The 18869-nt window shown below is 41.2% G+C and overlaps 1 protein-coding gene across 2 annotated transcripts; it reads right to left on the bottom strand.

The window, feature by feature from the left end:
• Positions 1-377: 377 nt before the first annotated feature.
• Positions 378-18719, bottom strand: LOC124148114 (N-acetylglucosamine-6-phosphate deacetylase-like). 2 transcript variants are annotated; one of them, XM_046519055.2, is made up of 10 exons: positions 18613-18719; positions 15764-15991; positions 15216-15361; positions 14382-14436; positions 13176-13385; positions 10394-10482; positions 9645-9789; positions 8720-8849; positions 6493-6539; positions 378-6072 (listed from the first exon to the last, which is right to left on the bottom strand). In XM_046519055.2, the coding sequence occupies exons 2-10, from the start codon at positions 15975-15977 to the stop codon at positions 5858-5860; spliced, it is 1251 nt and encodes a 416-aa protein (XP_046375011.2). In that variant the 5' UTR covers positions 15978-15991; positions 18613-18719; the 3' UTR covers positions 378-5857. The 2 variants fall into 2 exon arrangements, with proteins under 2 accessions (XP_046375011.2, XP_046375010.2); XM_046519054.2 differs by having other exon boundaries at positions 15764-15988.
• Positions 18720-18869: the final 150 nt, after the last annotated feature.

Here is an 18869-nt window from a genome sequence, read left to right as displayed (position 1 = left end):
AATTCTAAAAATGTTTAGTATGTATACTACTTGTTGGCTTAGAAACTCAAAAACTATATACTGCCGTGAAGATCCAGGTTGGAATTAGTCTTCATCAACCCATGCTTGTCATAAGAGATGACTAAGGGATCTCGTGGTCAGGCTCGCTGACTTGGTTGAGAAATGTCATCGATCCCAATTGCGTGGATCAATGCTCAAGATGTCAATCACCGGATTGTCCCGTCCAGATTTAATTATTTATAGACCGCCATCATATAGCTGGAATATTGATGAGTACGCGTTAAGCAACAAACAAAACTATATATATATGAGTAATGAGGTGCATCTCAGACTCTTAGAACAGGTCATTGTTCCCTTGAAAGAACACAGAAAACTCATTTCCCCATACAGATTTTAATCCTCTGACCAGAATATAGAAAACATGCCATGATGAAAATCATTAGAGATTCACAATTAACAATATATGCTGTGGATTCAGGAAACAGTATGAACAGATCATATGACACTTTATTTGGTGGAGAAAACAAACTCCTATATAATCATGAGAAATATATTTTCAATCCTACCAAGTAGGAAGTTGGTCAGATGGTCTGCATTTAGTTGCTAAAATAACAAAACTCAAACAAAACAACACAGATATCATTCTAAAATTCCATATATAATTGACAGAATAACTTGAAAATATACTCTTTGTCATGAAAAAATAACACATTCTACATTCAGCATTCTCAAAATCAACAAAACTTTAAATTATTTTTTCATGACTGAAACACTGCCTAAAAAGTACTTATTTGCTACAGAGACCTTATCATATCTCCTCTTTGTACAGACACTGCTGGAGGACAGGTGAGGGGCATAACTCGTATCAACATGGCTGTTTGTGTTTTGACCATTGCTTGGACAAAACAAGGAAGCACCTGTGACATGGGCCTAGCACTATTTTGAACCGTATATAAGCTCTATCATAGTGTGTCAGTTTCCTGTGCAAAGAATGTCATTAGTGACACAGGTAAACAATGTTTACCACTTCTGCCAAAAACTGTTCTAAACTGAAAGCACTGATTTTGTCCTGACAGACCAACCTGGGATTCATGACCATGATCCAGGCGCAGCTAAGGGATGTAACTCAAATTGCACAACACATTGTGGTCCCTTAGACCGAGCCTCATGGGACAAGGGTGATGAGCAGGAAACAAAGTGACCTGGAACTGAAGTGGATCAAAGTGAGTGAGTGAGTGAGTTGGGTTTAACGCCACTTTTAACAGTATTACAATTATATTGCGGCGTATCAGCTGTATGTGGGAGGAAAGCCTGAAGTGATACAGTCTCAGACGTGTACCACATTGGCGAATCCCACGAGCACGGGTATGGTGCTGACAAACCCAGAAACACAATCGGGGCGAACTGGGATTCGAACCCACAATCATAGGTTTCTGGCAAGCCCAAGGGACGCGAATCGGGGCACCTTAGACGACTGGGCCACCCGTTCCCCCGGGTCAAAGTGTGGAGAGTGTTCACATGTTTCAAGGTCATTCAATAAAGGCATTAGCGACAATTGGTCTAATTATTGTTTTCCAACACCACAGATTGTACAGAACATATTTGTGCTTTGAAACGAAACTAATGTTTCAATATCATTGAAAACTAGGCATGGCAAGAACGCGCACAAAAGCAGCTGGCTACAAACAGTTTGTTGCTGACAGGGCGGAAGCATGATGAATGTGAACATGGTCAAACTACAACAACAATTATATGCATGAAAGATATAAAATACCATATGTAAATCAATATGTTCAAATCAATGAATAAATTAATATTGCAGAACTTCTTAAAGCTAAACACACATGGGAACATGAAATAAGTGTTGGTGAATGCACCTGGAATGCAAGTGAATCCACCCAGGGTGCAGGGGAATGCACCCAGGGTGTAAGTGAACCCACCAAGATTCTGTGATAGAGAGGGGGATGGAATTCACTTTCATGTTGATAATATCTTATTCAAACAATTTGCATACTTGTTTATCGGGACGACAGGTTACTTAGGAATGATATAAATCTGAATTCTGAAAAGATGATAATACATACATCTGTTTGTAGTTGATTGTTGTTTTATGCCGCACTCAGCAATATTCCAGCTATATGATGGCGGTCTGTAAATAATTGAGTCTGGACCAGACAATCCAGTGATTGACATCATAAGCATTGATCCACGCAATTGGGATCGATGACATGCATCAACCAAGTCAGCGAGCCTGACCACCCGATCCTGTTAGTCAGCAAGCATGGGTTGCTGAAGACCTATTCTGACCCAGATCTTCAAGGGTCACATCTGTTTGTAACAACCTTTGGCAATTTATCAAATAAATCAACATAAGTTATCAAATAGAGAATTATATATAATCAAACTTTAAAGTGATGCAAAAAATAATCATCACCTTCAAATATAATTTTAACACAAAACAACCAGTATTAGAAATAATTCATATTCTTAAAATATGAATTGAATCAAGTTACTATTATGCCAAGAATGTCTAAGCAATGTTCTGATACACAGATTTCTGAACCAAATGAAGTAAGTTAAACAATAAACATTTTGACAGTCTGAGGTAGCAATCTGGACACATGCTTTATCTATATAGCATTAAGATCATCAGTTTGTTTAGGACAGACCTGTTAAGGAAAATAATTCTAAATAACAACGCATAATTTGAAACTTGAGATGAAATACAATCTCATTAAAATCAGATCTTAGTTTTCACTACCGCTAAACAAAGATCTGAGGACATCCCACTGCAGGTCATGTCAGAAAGACCTTTCAACTGACCAATCAGAGCATCGCTTATCAGATCATGAATGTGACAGTTGGAATGTGACTTTTGATAGTGCAACCTCAAAAAAACAAAAACACAGTGTATTCCGAACGACTATTATGGGCTTTATGACTGTATTCATACAATATAGACCATCTATTTTGACAGTCTGAGGTTTGAAACTCGTGCCATAAAAGTCGATTAAGTTGCCTTCTGATTGGCTATTGTCGACTTCTTGTTAGTCATTCCATTGGTCGGTCAAAGATCGCGAAAGGTTGGTCTGACGTGACCTGTAATGGGATGTCCTCAGATCTTTGTTTAGCGGTAGCAAGAACTAAGATCTGATTTTAATGAGATTGGATGAAATATCATAAACATTTCCACATTTATAATCAGATCAGTGTAGAAACTGAACATAATTATATTTGGTACAAATTGGATGGAAAATATTCCCAAGTCAAAGAGAAAATAGTATTTATAAATAATAAAAAGAACAAAATCTAGACTTTTGGCACAACATATTCACACATATTGAATGTTAATTGTTTGGCTGGTGGTGTGCATTGAACTAAAATATATAAAACAGATAACAGCTTATTTCAAACAATGCATCCTGACAGTCGGCATTAGGGGCTAAAACAAGGACTGGCAGCCTCGGAGTCAGTATACTGTATCAGTGTTAAAGTGTGGCATGGGATCTCAGTAGGGCTGGGACAAGTCCAAATTTACTACCCGGGTACCCGCCCACCTATTACGCGACCCTACCCAGGTACCCAATGTCCGATTGGGAATAGTTTGACTGTAGCCCTGGACATAATGTATTTAGATACGCGTATAAATCGATCTGGAGTAGTACTAGTAACCACACACGTGCTACATAGGTGTAATAAACTTTAATGCAGTATTGAAACCCATTTCACCTCACCTCAACGCATCATCACAATCCCTATACCATATGATATCTAGAATAGCTAACATGGAAGTTCCAGAGAAACAAGTCGAGCCCTTCAAGTATCTGTACACTGATAATAACTCTGTTTAATATGGCTAAGTGAAAAGGCCTTTAAGTTGAAGGAAAGTGATGCAGGTCTCAGATGTTTACCACTTCAGGGAAATCCATAAGCACATGGGTGGAGCCGGTAAAGTTGGTCATAGTTTTTGGGCTTCTGGGATTGGATTGGAGTGATGGAGTGAGTGAGTGATGGAGTGAGTGAGTGAGTGAGTTATCGAGCGAGGGAGTGAGTGAGTGAGTGAGTGAGTGAGTATGGTTTTACGCCACTTTTAGCAATATTCCAGCAATATCACGGCGGGGGACACCAGAAATGGGCTTCACACATTGTACCCATGTCAGGAATCGAACCCGGGTCTTTGGCTTGACGAGCGAACGCTTTAACCCCTAGGCTACCCAACTGCCCCTCTGTGATTGGACACCAGGATCCTACGATTCTCTATCACTACTCTGCATGGGTACCCGGGTACATAGATACGACCTTCCGGCTTGCTTAAATGCTACACTACATACCTTCATACAAAAGGGATCCATTGCCTTAAAGTCATTGGGGACATACACAATATTTGTGATATTGACATAAGCTGGGTTGTTTTACTACAAAGTTTTAATTTAATATTTTTGTTGTAATTAATTTAATTGTTGCATTAACATTAATTTTGCACCCTAATAATTAATGGTTATATGTCAGTTTGCACTATGTTCACAAAGGTTTACCAAATAATTATGATTATTATGATTATGATTACTGTTAAGTACAACATTTTACCTTAGAAATGATGCACAAACATTATCAAGAACATGTTATAGATAAAATTGTATAAATCTGAAAAGTAATTGAGCATGAAAAGATATATAGAACTGTGGAGTATTTCTGGTGCCAATAGGCACTCATATATCATCTGTGTCATACTTAGGCATGTCTTGTTTACATGTTGATAAATGTGGAATAAATGTAGCATCTTGAGAAGACTATTCTCTTCCTGCAGTGAAAATATTGTCCTGACACACAATCCAATTCATAAAACCACATGACAAAAGGGTCTTGAGAAAACCTCATGACAAAAGGGTTTTGGGAAAGCCACATGACAAAGGGGTTTTGAGAATACCACACGACAAAAGGGTTTTGAGAAAACCATATGACAAAGGGTTTTGGGAAAACCCCATGACAAAAGGGTTTTGGGAAAACAACATGACAAAAGGGTTTTGGGAAAACCACATGACAAAAGGGTTTTGGGAAAACCCCAGGACAAAAGGGTTTTGGGAAAACCCCAGGACTAAAGGGTTTTGGGAAAACCCCATGACAAAAAGGTTTTGGGAAATCCACATGACAAAGGGTTTTGGGAAAACGACATGACAAAAGGGTTTTGGGAAAACCACATGACAAAAGGGTTTTGGGAAAACCCCATGACTAAAGGGTTTTGGGAAAACCCCATGACAAAAAGGTTTTGGATAAACCACATGACAAAAGGGTTTTGGGAAAACCACATGACAAAGGGTTTTGGGAAAACCACATGACAAAAGGATTTTTGGAAAACAACATGACAAAAGGGTTTTGAGAAAACAACATGACAAAAGGGTTTTTGGAAAACAACATGACAAAAGGGTCTTGAGAAAACCACATGACAAAAGGGTTTTGACATCAAATCTGTATACCATGTAATTGAACTGAAAAGCACTTTCTGCAATATATTGACTACATGATATGAATTACACCATCCAAACACAAAGGGCAATATAAAGATATAAACAACTTTCATCAAGCATGTCACACAAAGACAGACATCTGACAGACTTCAAGTGAACACGCACCTAATACCATAGATTTACCTGCTTCCTCTTTTTTTCACAGTGTTCACACATGTAAAATAATGTTCCTTCTTGCATCAATCTTGCCCCCAAAATGGAAAAAACCTTGCCATAAGATGTCTCACATCACCAGAGATAAGATATGGAGGCCAATTTTCAAATGTCAACACATTTCTGCGAAATACAAGTGTGGAGAAATATGAATGCTATAATCCAGTGGCTTGACAAGGTCATTCCTTGACTTTGCAGACGACCCGGGACGGTGCAGCAGGGCTCTCCCACACCAGTTCTCCTGCAACGTACGTGGCCAAGGGTTCAAGGTTGTCGTTGATGAGAATAAAGTCAGCGTCCGTGTCGAACTCAAGCGTGCCTTTCTGTGCTGTAATCCCCATCATCTTCGCAGGGTGGAGAGAGGCAGCTTCCAGAGCCAGGACCTGGCCACAATCTGGGGACACAATCATCATCCCCATCATTATCATTTTAGTTACCAATTCCTCTACTCATATCTCAATTACCCAGGAAAAATAACTCAGTAAAAGAAATTTTAGTCAAAATACCACTCATTTGAACAAATGAGTGAGTGAGTATGGTTTATGCCACTGTTAGCAATATTCCAGCAATATCACTGCGGGGGACACCAGAAATTGGCTTTACACATTGTACCCATGTGGGGAATTGAACCCGGGTCTTCGGCGTGGCGAGCGAACACTTTAACCACTAGGCTACCCGACTGCCCGTCATTTAAACAAAATACGAAGACACACACTGTGAAGATGTGAGTTATATTAAATCACTAAAAAATGATAAAAGTCCATGACTGTAAAATATCAGGTGAAACATTTAACTTGATCTTTCACTGACTTACTTGTAGATTTGGCGAAGTGTCTCACACAGTTATCCAGGGTGGAAATACTGAAATGAAAAACACGAACCAACATTGAACTCTGAAATCTGGTGAAACACATAAAGCAATGGGGCCCCTCTGGCATCGTGGAAGTCTTAACAGAGAACACCATCTTACTCTTAGCACCCCATGCTAGTCGTAAGAGTGAGGATTGGATGGCTGCATTGTGTGACCTGACTAGTTGATTTTGTTTGTTTGTTGTTTAACGCCCCACTCAGCAATATTCCAGTTACATGACGGCGTTTGTAAATAATCAAGTCTGGACCAGACAATCCAGAGATTGACATCATGAGCATCGATCTACGCAAATGGGATACAATGACATGAATCAACCACGTCAACAAGCCTGACCACCCGATCCCGTTAGTGGCCTCTTACAAGCATAGTCGCCTCTGAAGACAAGCATGGGTTGCTGAAGACCAATTCTAACCCGGATCTTCCTGGATTAACTGGTTGTGTGTCAGTCTCTGACATGCATTGTTGCTCATGCTATCAACCCCTGGTTTCATACTCCTTTTTTTATAGGCCCCAATAATACAAGCAGAAATACTGCTGACTAGAGCAGAGTCTTAAACGTACAGCAGAAGTACTGCTGACTAGAGCAGAGACTTAAACATAGAGCAGAAGTACTGCTGACTAGAGCAGAGTCGTAGTCGTAGAGCAGAAGTACTGCTGACTAGAGCAGAGTCTTAATCGTAGAGCAGAAATACTGCTGACTAGAGCAGAGTCGTAGTTGTAGAGCAGAAATACCGCTGACTAGAGCAGAGTCAGAGTTGTAGAGCAGAAGTACTGCTGACTAGAGCAGAGTCGTAGTCGTAGAGCAGAAATACTGCTGACTTGAGCAGAGTCGTAGTTGTAGAGCAGAAATACTACTGACTAGAGCAGAGTCGTAGTCATAGAGCAGAAATACTACTGACTAGAGCAGAGTCGTAGTCGTAGAGCAGAAATACTGCTGACTAGAGCAGAGTCAGAGTTGTAGAGCAGAAATACTGCTGACTAGAGTAGAGTCGTAGTCGTAGAGCAGAAATACTGCTGACTGGAGCAGAGTCAGAGTTGTAGAGCAGAAATACTACTGACTAGAGTAGAGTCGTAGTCGTAGAGCAGAAATACTACTGACTAGAGCAGAGTCAGAGTTGTACAGCAGAAGTACTGCTGACTAGAGCAGAGACTTAAACATAGAGCAGAAGTACTGCTGACTAGAGCAGAGTCGTAGTCGTAGAGCAGAAGTACTGCTGACTAGAGCAGAGTCTTAATCGTAGAGCAGAAATACTGCTGACTAGAGCAGAGTCGTAGTTGTAGAGCAGAAATACCGCTGACTAGAGCAGAGTCAGAGTTGTAGAGCAGAAGTACTGCTGACTAGAGCAGAGTCGTAGTCGTAGAGCAGAAATACTGCTGACTTGAGCAGAGTCGTAGTTGTAGAGCAGAAATACTACTGACTAGAGCAGAGTCGTAGTCATAGAGCAGAAATACTACTGACTAGAGCAGAGTCGTAGTCGTAGAGCAGAAATACTGCTGACTAGAGCAGAGTCAGAGTTGTAGAGCAGAAATACTGCTGACTAGAGTAGAGTCGTAGTCGTAGAGCAGAAATACTGCTGACTGGAGCAGAGTCAGAGTTGTAGAGCAGAAATACTACTGACTAGAGTAGAGTCGTAGTCGTAGAGCAGAAATACTGCTGACTAGAGTAGAGTCGTAGTCGTAGAGCAGAAATACTGCTGACTAGAGCAGAGTCAGAGTTGTAGAGCAGAAGTACTACTGACTAGAGCAGAGTCGTAGTCATAGAGCAGAATGCTAACTAGAGCAGAGTCTTAATCGTAGAGCAGAAATACTGCTGACTAGAGCAGAGTCTTAATCGTAGAGCAGAAATACTGCTGACTAGAGCAGAGTCTTAATCGTAGAGAAGAAATACTGCTGACTAGAGCAGAGTCGTAGTTGTAGAGCAGAAATACTGCTGACTAGAGCAGAGTCGTAGTTGTAGAGCAGAAATACTGCTGACTAGAGCAGAGTCATAATCGTAGAGCAGAAGTACTGCTGACTAGAGCAGAGTCATAGTCGTAGAGCAGAAATACTGCTGACTATGGTATTAAGAGAAGTTCACTCAGCATGCTCAGCACAGCCCCTACCCCCAATATGATGAGACCCGGGACATGGATGTAGCACTGTTTGCTCCCTCCCTCCCTCCCTCCCTCACCTTCCACACAGTGTATCAGTCCCAGCCAACACTGCTCTCTTTCCCTTGATTTCAATCTCCTGCTCCCCGAAGACGTAGAAGCCCTCCGGAAGACCCATCGCCTGGATTGCATCAGTCACCAGCACTAACCCTGGAAAACACAAGTACAACAGGGTTATCACATGACCCTGTACAACACAAGTACAACAGGGTTATCACATGACCCTGTACAACACAAGTACAATAGGGATATCACATGACCCTGTACAACACAAGTACAACAGGGATATCACATGACCCTGTACAACACAAGTACAATAGGGATATCACATGACCCTGTACAACACAAGTATATCACATGACCCTGTACAACATAAGTACTACAGGGATATCTACTGACTTTGAAGGTGGATCTACTGACTTTGAAGGTGGAGCTACTGACCTTGAGGGTGGAGCAACTGACTTTGAAGGTGGAGCTACTGACTTTGAGGGTGGAGCTACTGACCTTGAAGGTGGAGCTACTGACCTAAAAGGTGGAGCTATTGACTTTGAGGGTGGAGCTACTGACCTTAAGGGTGGAGCTACTGACTTTGAAGGTGGAGCTACTGAGTTTGAGGGTGGAGCTACTGACCTTGAAGGTGGAGCAACTGACTTTGAAGGTGGAGCTACTGACCTTGAGGGTGGAGCAACTGACTTTGAAGGTGGAGCTACTGACTTTGAGGGTGGAGCTACTGACCTTGAAGGTGGAGCTACTGACCTAAAAGGTGGAGCTATTGACTTTGAGGGTGGAGCTACTGACCTTAAGGGTGGAGCTACTGACTTTGAAGGTGGAGCTACTGAGTTTGAGGGTGGAGCTAGTGACTTTGAGGGTGGAGCTAGTGACTTTGAGGGCAGGGCTACTGACCTTGAAAGTGGAGCTACTGACCTTGAGGGTGGAGCTACTGACCTTGAGGATGTACTCTGTGCGCTATACGGAGCGCCGCAGGATGAGTATGGATGCCGTCAGAGATGAGGCCGTAATATATCGTCCTCTCCTTGGGTAGCCTCTCGCTGGCAAGGAGACCCACAAGGTGAGGGTCACGGTGGTGGAACTGTGGGTAATATCAACCAGTGTATCAAACATAACCCATCAAACAGTGGCCCATTGGTTGATAGTGACATATAGTGTTACAACCTAACACTCGTCCACTAGCCCAAGACTACCAAATTATGCTGAGGGCAAGTAAAAATACAATGACGGTACTCCAAATTGATTAGAAGAATTTGAGGGATATAATTCTGATCCAGTTTTTAATGGTTCAATTTGGCTACATGTTGGACACTGAATAAAACTGACAGAAAATGTAAACACAGAAAACATGGTGCATGATGTGGTACAGATGAGTGACATAACCATGGTAACTTACTGGCAGCATGATGCGGAAGAGATGAATGATGTAACCATGGCAACTTACCGGCAGCATGGCATTGAAGAGATGGGTGATGTAACCATGGCAACTTACCGGCAGCATGGCATTGAAGAGATGGGTGATGTAACCATGGCAACTTAACCGGCAGCATGGCATTGAAGAGATGGGTGATGTAACCATGGCAACTTACCGGCAACATGGCATTGAAGAGATGGGTGATGTAACCATGGCAACTTACTGGCAGCATGGCATTGAAGAGATGGGTGATGTAACCATGGCAACTTACCGGCAGCATGGCATTGAAAAGATGGGTGATGTAACCAGCTCCCTGCCTCACAGCTTCCTCGCCCTGCACCAGATTGCCCTGTGAGTGACCTGCAGACACAGGTCAAGTATCCTGATGGGCAATCACTGACACATCACCAGCTACTCACATTCTGTTAGAACATAGTGATGGATCAAGGATTTTGAGGAAGTTAGGGTCCACACAACCCAAGTCATGAAGCGAACTCAAACATATGATATAGAAGAACTGACACAGATAGGCAGGTGTTTCTAGGCAGTTGCTGAAACCACCGGTCAGACCCGCTGATTACAGTGAAAAGAGCTGTCCTAATTCCAAACCCTAACCATGCTAAGTGCTGAATAAAAAGCATTACACACACACACACACACCCCACACCTACACCTACACCTACACCTACACACACACACACACACACACACACACACACACACACACACACACACACACACACACACAGAGAGACCCATCCACACACAGACCCACCCACCTACACCCACACAGACACACATCCAACCACACACACACACACAGACAGAGACACACACACACAGACAGAGACACACACACAGACACACACACTAACAGACACACACACACACACCATTAAACCTTTCTCTAACTACCATGATTATATCTCACAGCTTCCGAGCTTTTTCAACTGAAGAAAGAAGAGAGCGTTGACAGCTTCATATGTGTGAAATACTCTGAATCCAGTTGGTTCAATTGATGACAAGGGACGTTTCAGTGTATGAGGATATTGCAAAACAGTCAGTGACCCCGACCACCCGATCCTGTTAGTCGCCTCTTACAACAAGCATAGTCGCCTTTTACGGCCAGCAATGCACAGCTGTATATTTTTGAATTTGCATCACCCTGATTGTATCCATTTTCTAGATACAGAAATCAGACATGCCTGTCTGAATGCTTCACTAACTTGTACCGAGAATTTAGAAGCATTGACACTGATTGGCTGATCAGAATGTTCAGACGTGACCTGTTGTGGAGGTAACCTCCGACATTCATACAAAGAGGTGTTGTGTCTGGGCAGATACCTGATGTGCTCTATCTTTGGTCCATAAGCCATCATATTCTTATACAGGATGGCAGAATACCTGGCACACTGATGATTTACATTTGGCACATTTACATTTAGTATGGCACAACAGCAATCTCATTAAAATCAGACCTTAGTTCTCGCTACCGCTACACAAAGATCTGAAGACATCCCGTTAGGGGTCACGTCAGAACAACCTTTCATCCGACCAATCAGAGCGTCACTTACCAGATAATGAAAGTGACAGTCGGAATGTTATTTCTAATCATACAACCTCGAAAACATTAACACGGGATATTCCGAACGATAGTTACGGGTTTGATCTATTAGCCATTCCAGAATGTTCTCTTGTTCAGGTTTCAAATTTGTAATTGAGAATTAGTCACAATATGTTTCGAAGCATAGTCGCCAATTTGAAATTAGTGCCGTAAAGCACGAGAAAGCTGCCTTCTGATTGGTCATTCCATTGGTCGATCAAAATTCGCGCAAGGTCAGTCTGATGTGACCCGTCATGGGATGTCCTCAGATCTTTGTTTAGCGGTAGCGAGAACTAAGATCTGATTTTAATGAGATTGGGCACAACAGATGAAAATATTTATATTTCCACTGGTAACTTCTAATTAGTGTTTAGTGTAAGAGTTATTAAAGCTAACATTTAAGTTAAAAATTGATATTTTGTACTCTGTGATTGATACTTGTTTCAAGAGGAAAGAAAACGCAATCCACTGATGCATCAGTGTATTGTCCTTACACTAGTTACAAAATACTTTAAGTGGCATTTAGAAGTTGGTTATCATGGTTATATCTGCATCTTCCTTATTACAATGACTGCCACCTTTGGTTGTAATTACTAACACCGTTATCAAGCAAGTGATGATAATGGTGTTAGTATCTACACCAAACGTCACAGTCATTGTAATAAAGTTGTATATCCATAGAACTAAATGTATATCCCTTGTTTACTTTTTATGGGGTTCCAGGAGCCAACAGCATCAGATATTCTGGTCACAATTATATACTACTGGTCAAACACAGTTGGTACTGACCGCACTTAGATCTATCGGGGGATATTCAATCTCAAATCTTGTAACCATAGCAACCTCAGTAGGGGGATGTCCTCAGTACCCCAAGACTGTTGTAAGGGTGGATAAAAATGGGGATTGCATGGTAACCATGGTAGCACTGTAACTTGTTGTTTGTATTTCTACCATGGTTTACCTGGCTTAGACTTAATTGTTGCCAGGCTGCCATTACAAAGTCCTGAAATATTGCAGTCTGCAGCGTAAAACAATATTCACTTACTTCCAATTCACCTCCCCTTAGAGTGAGTGAGTGAGTGAGTGAGTGAGTGAGTGAGTGAGTGAGTGAGTTGGGTTTAACGCCGCTTTTAACAATATTCCACTTATATCACGGCGCGTCAGCTTGATGTGGGAGGAAGCCTGAAGTGATGCAGGTCTCACTTCTGTGAAACCCACAAGCACGGGTATGCTGCTGACAAACCTAGAAACATAATCGGGGCGAACCGGGATTTGAACCCACAATCATAGGCTTCTGGCGTGCCCAAGGGACGCAACTCTGCACAGCGAATCGCGGCGCCTTAGACGACTAGGCCACCCGTGCCCCCACCTCCCCTTAGAATCATAACCTAATCATAAATACAACCGAGCACCCTAATCATGCTAATAAAAATCAATAGCGCATATTTACCTAGGCTGACTACAACACCTCTTTTGATGAACTCCTCTATCACTGTTTTAGAATTGTTCAGCTCTGGCGCCAATGTAACTATGGCAACATCACTAATTGAGCCATATGTTTCCACGACATCTTTGAATCCGTCGTCAAAGTTGCGGATATGTTCAGAAGGGTGAGCTCCTTTCTTCTCTTGACTGATGAACGGCCCCTCCACATGGGAACCTCAACACATGGACAAGTAAGATAATAAACAAGTAAGATAATAAACAAGTAAGATAATTAACAAGTAAGATAATAAACAAGTAAGATAATAAACAAGTAAAATAATAAACTAGACCATGGAAGAGTTAGAATGACAAACCCACTGAGATTCATCTCTATGGTGCCCAGGGCATCCATGAAATTGAACCCATTAGTGTAAGCTACAGGTCCCTCCCCAGAAGAGTGAGTTGTTTTTAATTTAATGTCACTTTCAGCAGTATTTGGGGCATTGCACAGCATGACTCATGAGACATTTCCGAGTGTGAAGTCACAGATGTGTTTGGGGGCACGAGTGGCCCAGTCATCTAAGGCGCCGTGAATCGCTGTGCAGAGTTGCGTCCCTTAGGCATGCCAGAAACCTGTGATTGTGGGTTCGATTTCCGGTTTGCCCCGATTATGTTTCTAGGTTTGTCAGCACCATACCCGTGCTCGTGGGTTTCACCGAAGTGGTAAACGTCTTAGACCTGCATCACTTCGGGCTTTCCTCCCACATTAAGCTGACACGCCGCGATATAACTGGAATACTGTTAAAAGCGGCATTAAACCCAACTCACTCACTCACAGATGTGTTGACAAACCAAAGATCATGGTAAATCCAGGATTTGAATTTGTAGCCGGTAGATCCTGGCACTGCTAAGGGATGCAACCCTGAACAGCTACTTGAGGCATCTTGGGCCACTGGGCCAACCACAACCCCTCCACAAAGATCAACATATGGCATCAAATCAAAGTGAGGCCAGAAATATATCCATAACAAAAATGTCCATGTCTATACATCAGAAAGATGATGCAACATAATTACTGTCGGGAACCTGTCTGTTACATATTACCAAGGTCTTCGAGTGCATGCCAATACACATTAATTCCACCCCTGGTAGACATTAGATATTACTGTTCAAATATAAGGCATCAAAATATAGTTTTTTTGCATCCAAAAGCTTCAGCTGGTAAACTCACCTAAAACCCCAGCTCCTGCTTTGCTGCCAGGGCACTTCTTGATGTGGGGTAGAATCTGTAGACAGCAACAGAATCATGTAGCTATAGATTACCATAGACCTGACAAAAGTGCAAAAGCATTTTATCAATCTTGACAAAATCTTCCGTGTTTTTTTATTAGAAAACTATGTTCAGTAGCCAAAATAATCGCACGAGGAGGATGTGAAATATATCATCATGGCAACTGCGCTGTATCATAGTGTGTAATGATAGTTCTGTAACCACGGTAACAGTACACTTCAGGTAAGGATGTCAGCTGGTATCAATCTATGAAACTGTGTCACTGAGAATCATAGTCTTACAGTCAAATCGTCAAGATACAATGTTCATAATCAAACAAAAGGGAGCTGGTTCTCAAACTAACAATGTAAACAGGTACATCCACGCCACCAAACACTAAAATACCCTGACCCGTGAAGATTACGCGGTAGAATAGGTCTTCAGCAACCCATGCTTGCCATAAAAGGCGACAATGGTTGTCGTAAAAGGCGACTAAAGGGATCGGGTGGTCAGGCTTGCTGACTTGGTTGATGCATGTCATCGATCCCAATTGCGTTGATCGATGCTCATGATATCAATCACTGGATTGTCTGGTCCAGACTCGATTATTTACAGACCGCCATCATATAGCTGGAATATTGCTGGGTGCGGCGTTAAACAACAAACCAACTAACCAAAACCCTAGTCATTGCAGGATGTCTTTTACCGTAGCATGTATAGTAAATTCCTTTTATTCTTACTATTTGCAGAAAAAAAACCCACTAAAACTGAAGTTCAGAAAACAGTGACAGCTACCTTGTGGTATGTACTTGGAGGGGAGGTAATCACTGTGGGGCAAAATGAAGTCACTCCGTGAGCCAGAAGGCCTTTGGCTACTTTGAGTACACCTTCTTCTATGGTTCCTTCACCAGGGACTTGAGAGAAGTCAACACCAAATGCACCTGTATAACACAGACAAGTGATAATGATACACTGGGACTGGTATCAAAGTAGGGTGTTATTTCTGATACCATCTTCACGGTGACTGTCTTGGTCTAGCGTCTACCCAGAGAGTGGAAGGTTTGATCCCTGGCCGTGTCATAGCAAAGGATGTTAAAAGATGGTACTTGCTGTGGAAATTGATAGACACTTGAATGTCAAATAGAGGAAATATGGTAAGCATTTTTTTATAAAAACAGAATTACGTCACTTGATGGGGATGGACACTACAAAACAATCTTTTTTCTCACGTGACAACTGGACAACACAGACAATGAAAAGTGTACAAGCTGAACATTACTGAAAGAACAATAAATAAACGATTCTCATGAATGAAATGAAGACAAAAACAACCTGACACACACCATTGATTTGTGTCTCGATGAACCCTGCACAGATGATAGCCCCATTACAGTCAATCTGAACGTCAGCATAGGATTTTTCCTCAAAGAAGAGAATCTCCGGGTTCACAATCTTCCCATCTCGGACCCACAAATCATCCTTGTAAATGGTGTGGTTCCTCAGAAGTCTGCAGTTCCTGTACTGATACAGCAACCCATGGGAAGACTTGGAGGGCATACTTCTCAATTCTGCTGAAAATAAATATAAAGGCATATACCGTAGCACATCCTGACAATATCTTCATTTAAGGGGGGGGGGGGGGGGGGGTGTAACAGTGACAGTGTAAAACTTTGCCCTTAAATTCAATTCCAATCAACTTCCTACACATGCTACACATGCCCAGCAGGCCCTCCTATCTGTTTGAATAAAAAGTGTTGAATGGGTTTAAAATGAAGGCGTATTGGTTTTCGGATTTGACATCGGTCGTGCCAGAGGATGCGCGCACAGCTGCTATGGAAACTTGGCCAAATGCAGTGTATCCACCAAAAGCAGATCGTAGTTAACTGACAACACTTTTTCCGGATTCTGACTCGAAGTGTTGGCTATAAAGCATAAAATCCATGGCATTGAGCAACTAGTGTCGGCCATATGCATCAGAATTTGTTATCTGAAGTGGAAAACATGTTTTCTTGTATTAGTAGTCAGGTATGGTCTCCGAACATGGGGGAGACGCCTCGCCCATTCTCCCACCACGCCCCAGCAACTTGGCAACTGTGTGGTAGCCAAAACACACACATCAGGATCTGGTAATGGAATATGTAAATAAAAGACATAAGAATTAATATTATTGTTTCAGTACCAATCAGCCACAGATGAATTCCGACTATGGTTGTCGTACGAGGCGACTAACGGGATCTGGTGGTCAGGCTCGCTGACTTGGTTGATGCATGTCATCAATCCCAATTGCGTGGATCGATGCTCATATTATCAATCACTGGATTGTCTGGTCCAGACGCGACTATTTACAGACCGCCGTCATATAGCTGGAATATTGCTGAGTGCGGCGTTAAACAAAAAACAAAACAGGTGAATTCCTTACTGTTGACATTGACTGACAGACTTTTTATTAGTCCTGTTATATTAACAATTTTTGGACAAATACTAGATCTAGCTCTAAGATGTAAACACTAAACAGTGAATGAAATTATGGGTGAAGTAATTTATCTAGCTCTATAAATGATAAGTGTTCCATTCAACACCCATGAAAATACACCTATAATGAATACAAAATACATTTTTGCTGAAATTGAATAATCTGTATCAAAGGGGAATCATAATTTATGTTCAATGTGCATTAACTTCTTAATAAGAATTACCGTATTCGACGTAATAAATAGGGGGCTCTTATTAGAATATTATTTTGATGGAAAAAAACAGAATTGAAAGATACATATCATGGTTTATGCTGACAGCCTGAAATGTTTATATACGACAGATATATTTTTCCAGAATTTAATTGCCCATAATTAAGGGTACATATAGCACACGAGTGCGTATTATACACGAATAAATAATTCTTGTGTACATTGACCAATCAGAAGGGGTGCTAATTGGGATTGTGTACTGGCCAATATATTAGCAAATATCACCGTGGGCGCTTTTTAGAGCGGGGCGCTTATTACGTCGAATACGGTACATTCTCTGGAAACAAGCTTTAGTTAAAACACTCCTCTGTTTCCTGTCCCCGCTACTGTCAGTCATGTTTTGCGTGCTGTGGCAACAGTTTTGTAGTTTGGTGAAAAGGCGGAATTTAACCAATATATGTTTGGTTGCCGATGCTGTCAGTTCCACTAGTGGCTCTGTGGTGTATCCAATGATAACTGCTGTTATGATGATAGTTACTGCATTTATATAGCATTGGAAACTATTCCTTTGCACTTGGTAGCCATACACATGATATTGCTTACATTAATTCCGATAATGCTTCTCTTCATTTAAATAGATAGGAGGGTCTGCCCAGCAAAGGGGCATAAACACATTTATCACTAATTTCATAATTTTAGTCTTTTCTCACAAGAGGTACATGTTGTGTGTCATTTGATCACATATATACAGAAAATGTTGTTAACCACGTTTACAAATAAACAATACAGACCCAAAAGATGGCATTCAATAATTAAAGTAAGTTTATGGGAATTATTAGTTTTAGCATGTTCAATCACTATTCTCCTCTGGTGCATTATAGTTACACATTTTAAAGTAGACATACATGATGCATGTACAATTATTCAACATGTACACAATAACATAGGCCTACTCCGCTCCTGTGTCATTGAAATGACATTTTCAAGAGCATGTTGACACATAGTCAAAAGTCAAAAAGATAATTGGTGTAAACCCAACGAACCAGGATGTGCACGTAGTTGTAATCACCTTTTGTATTAATTAAGAAAGTTAGGAAATAATTTTATTAATTAATTTTTCATATATTTTTTAACATTACCTGAGTATATGTATCGCTTAGTTTAGTCTCTCTTGTTGAGTCTCAAGTATTATTAACTATATAAAAGGGTGCATTTTCCTAGTAACTTTGTTTTAATAATTCCATATGGTGGTTGAAAGGAATACTTGAAAAACAACTTGTACATAGTGATTGTGTGTTTGATATACGACATAACATGGCTGACAAGTCTCAGTATCGATCATAAATTCCGATCTGTAAAAGACGTAAAACGTTTCTTTTTTTTCTCTCAAACTCAACACAAATAAGTCGGTAACGATGTCATTCAACTGGCCATGGGCCATAAGTTTGAACATGCTTTTGTCAATAATAAGTATCAAGTTAAAGTTTAGCAACAGTAGTCCTACTTACACGCTAGTTTCAATTGTCTTCAGGAACAGCTGATTGTGGTCTTGTGACCTCAAGAATGAGGACATGCCCCGTTTACAAATAGCTTATGGGCGCAGCCATGTTTGTTTTGATCAAAACGACTGTTGATTGGTCCCTTTGATGCACCATTAATCCAATAGGCGTAAGGTTGACAGTTCCACAGAACAGAAACTTGATTGGTTTGATAATAATCCGGACAAATGACTATTTATTTTAGAGTTTTAGTACATATACAAAAA

This window comes from Haliotis rufescens, unplaced genomic scaffold (genome assembly GCF_023055435.1).
Source record: "Haliotis rufescens isolate VD_foot unplaced genomic scaffold, xgHalRufe1.0.p SCAF_7, whole genome shotgun sequence".
Taxonomy (NCBI): domain Eukaryota; kingdom Metazoa; phylum Mollusca; class Gastropoda; order Lepetellida; family Haliotidae; genus Haliotis; species Haliotis rufescens.
Note: the sequence above shows the minus strand (reverse complement) of the source record. Positions and strands in the feature narration are given on the sequence as shown.